General features: G+C 37.5%; 1 protein-coding gene across 2 annotated transcripts in view; it reads right to left on the minus strand.

The window, feature by feature from the left end:
• The window catches only part of ppp3ccb (protein phosphatase 3, catalytic subunit, gamma isozyme, b), a 38,900-nt gene that overhangs the window by 19,337 nt on the left and 15,839 nt on the right, over window positions 1-3,724 (minus strand). For both annotated transcript variants that reach the window (XM_016473117.1, XM_016473116.1), the window contains exon 4: window positions 3,063-3,174. In XM_016473117.1, the coding sequence (XP_016328603.1) occupies window positions 3,063-3,174 (112 nt within the window). The remainder of the gene's footprint in view (window positions 1-3,062; window positions 3,175-3,724) is intronic.

A 3,724-nucleotide genomic window follows, 5' to 3' on the forward strand; every position in this document is an offset into this window, starting at 1 on the left:
ACAAACATATATATATATATATATAAGGCTGTCAGTTTAACGCGTTAACTTAGTTATGAAAAAATAACGTGAGACTTTATACAACAATTCAGTAAATAAGTTGATAGTGTTATATTTTAAACACAATATTGTGTGTTTTTGTTCAATTTTGCCAACAAAAATATTACCTAAAGCCACAGCAGAACTGTTGTGCGTCTGCGAGCAACACAGCGGTGTTTAGTTTTTGAATGAATCCGCGTTTTGAACGAATCGTGTGAACCAATGATTCAGTAGCCCATTCATAGGCCCTGTCCCAAATGGAACCCTTTATGTGCACTGGTACAATGGCCGCCGCGTGCGCGTGTCCGTTAAGTCCACGAGACCGTAGGGTGTCCCATTTATCATTTTAGCGTTCAGTAGGGTGCTCGTGAGCGCCCCCTTTGCGGCCGTTATGCACCCTCGATCCGCACTTCTGCCGAGCCCGCACTGGGGTGAGCTCCACAGCAGACTTCTACCCGACAGTCAAAGTGGTATTACGTCACAAAAGTGCGGACTCAGAGGACGACCACGAGGGTTTAGGGTGCCATTTGGGACTGGGCCATAGAGAGAGCCGTTTACTTCATTCCTGAGTGAATCAGCCGTTTGAACGAATCGACTCGAAACATTTACCACCACCTGCTGGTAGTTTTAGTTTCATCTTTAGAGTATCATTTCATTTATTAAAAACAAATAAATAAAAAGCATTAAAGGGATAGTTCACCAAAAATAAATAAATAAATTCTGTCATCATTTACTCACCCTCATGTTGTTTCAAACCTGAATGACTTACTTTCTTTTGTACAACATAAAATAAGTTATTTTGAAGAATGTTGGTAACTAAGCTGTTTTGGTCACCAGCATGAACAAAAAGTAGTGAAATGTTTCTCAAATTATCTTCTTCATTGTTCCATACTTTATGTTAGGCTGTCATAGCCTAAACATTTAATACAATAATAGCTTTAAATTATCTTTTAGGGGTATTTTCACAGCCAAATTTAGTTTGTGATTAATTAGATAAAAAAATTTAATCGACTGACAGCCCTAATAAAAACTAGTCAGTGCTTGTGTTGGGATTATACCAGCATGTTTCTGAACCGTCCCAGAAGCGGCTCTCTAAGGCGTTTGTACAGCGATCTGTCATGTCACATAAAAGACGGTCAAAACGCCATTTATTATTTGAATTTCCTGAGAAGAAGAAAGCAAGAAACCCCCAAAAGATGGTAAGAAAAAAAAAACCCTCTGTGCGTGCGTGTAGCATATATAATAGCCTACATTTGAAATTCTTAATCTATGAATCACACTGTCAAATCCCTCAATGAATTCCGCTTGCCGCACACTTGCCTCGCGTTATCATTTCATTTTAGGCGGTCGTTAAAAAGAAAAAAAAGTTTGTATAAAAAAATTGAGTATACACTCAACGTCGGTCAAAGCATAGCTTATTTATTCAAATCAGCTGGGGAAATGCAGAACAATGGAAAATCAATCAATAGCCTGACAGAATTCTTAATCTTCATATAACGTTAGCCAACATATTAAAACATAAGTCAAAAACAATAGGAAGGTTTATCAAAAAATAGCATTAAAACGGCTTTTAAAAACGTACTTCGTGTAGGCTATATTGTCTAAAAAAAAAACAATGCAACAACTGGACATCCCACACCACCACCGAAGTGGGTCTTCGTTAGAGGAATAGACGACGCGGACGGGATCACAGCGCCGGCAGGTTGTAGTGAATGACATGATTGACATGTGCTGGCTTTGGCCAGCCTCTAAGCTAATGCCTACATGCCTGTATTGAATATGATTACGCATCGCTCCAGTAGAGTTATTGTAAGACAATTTGACATTACACAGTTTACACAAAACTTTTCCGTTTCCTGCCGCGGGTTGAGAACCACTGCTCTAAGCTAACGCCTACGTGCCTGTATTGAATATGATTACGCATCACTCCAGTAGAGTTATTGTAAGACAATTTGACATTACACAGTTTACACAAAACGTTTCCGTTTCCTTCTAATTCAAAATAATCCCACACCTTCTCGTTTTTCGCATGGTCATTTTTAAACTCGCCGCAACTGACACAAAGAAAACGCATGTGAGATCTGAGGTAAAAATTTAGTTTCCGCCCAGATAAACTTTTAAAAATAATGTATTATTTTTAAACATTTTATTTTAACTTGTTATTTAAAATGTTTGAAATGCAATGTTAAAATGACGGTAATTTGAATGATAAAATCATGTTGTGTGTGTATATAAGAAATATTGATATTTTTTCTAAAAGTTTTACATCCTGCCCAATTTTGAATTTTAACATTCAGTTAAGGATTTTGAATGTATTTATCTTTTAAAAAAATCTAAATCTTGCTCAGTGTTTTCCTCCAAACATTGTGCAAATTGAAGACTAAAAAAGTAAATAGAAATGAGCTATTATTTGTATTGTATTGACTATTATATAAATTGCTACGGTTTAAAATAAACTGTCCAAAATAACAGTTTTTCAATGATTAATTAATAATAGTAATAATAACCCACACACTTTAATCATAGTAAAATGTAACATTGTAAAAACGAGGGCTGAGAAAACTATATGGTGACAGCTGGAAGCAAAGTTACATTAGCCAAAATATTTAATAAACACCTAAGTCGACGAGGGATTTATATAACTTGCTGAATGAAGGGTGTTACAATTTTGCACAGCCTCTGTGTGGGTCTGCTGATCATCAGCTGCTGGTGGAAATCAGGCAGCCATTCGATGTGCGAGTTTCAGTTAGCTGTCAGTGTTTGTCATGACTGGGCCGATGGCTGATGTAAATCTAAGTGGGGAGTGAAGAGCCCTGACGAGCACTGAGGGACATGATTGAGCTCTGTGCCTGTGGCCCGTCATCCAATACTCCCCTGACACCATCTCTCTCGGGATGCCACGATGGTAATGGGGAAAAAATTGCCATGACAGACTTGAATGATAGGATGTGGCAAAATCTCATTTCATTCTCTTGATAACGTTTACACACACATGCTCGGAGTTTCTAAAGAGCTGAGCTTACATTCTTGTTTAAAGGTGAAGTACTCTGTGAGATGCCGACACTCGTGGTTGCCTCTGAGGAGGAAGAGGGTGGTCGGGTGGTTGATCTTCAGGGCCCACAGATAGAGCACACACTGCAGATGTAAACAGAAAAAGCATGTCACAAAAACACAACACACAATAGCAATGCTATCATATATCCCTATTCTGTTTCACACAATTGAGCTGATACTTCAGTTTTTGTGTGTGTGTATGCATATCATTTCCTAGAGCTCAAATAATGAAAATCCAGGTCACTGAAACTTTGAAGCCAATTTTTCTCCGTGTGGTTAGAGTCGTTTTTGAAGCACTAAACTAGACATCCTGCAGACTAGGTCTGTCTTGTACATTTGGTGACATTTTAATCTTGACACATCTATGAAAACATGACAGTATATTGAATTGTAACATACGCATTTCACATTATAAAATAGTTGCATTTACCCAGTGCTAAGTTTCAGTATGGACCATGTGTTAAAGAAACTGATATCCAAGTAGAAATGGAAAAATATGTTCAGTCAAGCCTAAACAAACACAATACTGCTGAACACAATCATTAGTGTTCTGCAGTGTTGGGAGTAACGCATTACAAAAGTAATAATATTACAGTAGTATATTACGTTTTGCTGTAACGCAGTAATATAA

This window comes from Sinocyclocheilus anshuiensis, unplaced genomic scaffold, assembly GCF_001515605.1.
Source record: "Sinocyclocheilus anshuiensis isolate Anshui unplaced genomic scaffold, SAMN03320099.WGS_v1.1 scaffold260, whole genome shotgun sequence".
In the NCBI taxonomy this organism is placed as follows: Eukaryota; Metazoa; Chordata; class Actinopteri; order Cypriniformes; family Cyprinidae; genus Sinocyclocheilus; species Sinocyclocheilus anshuiensis.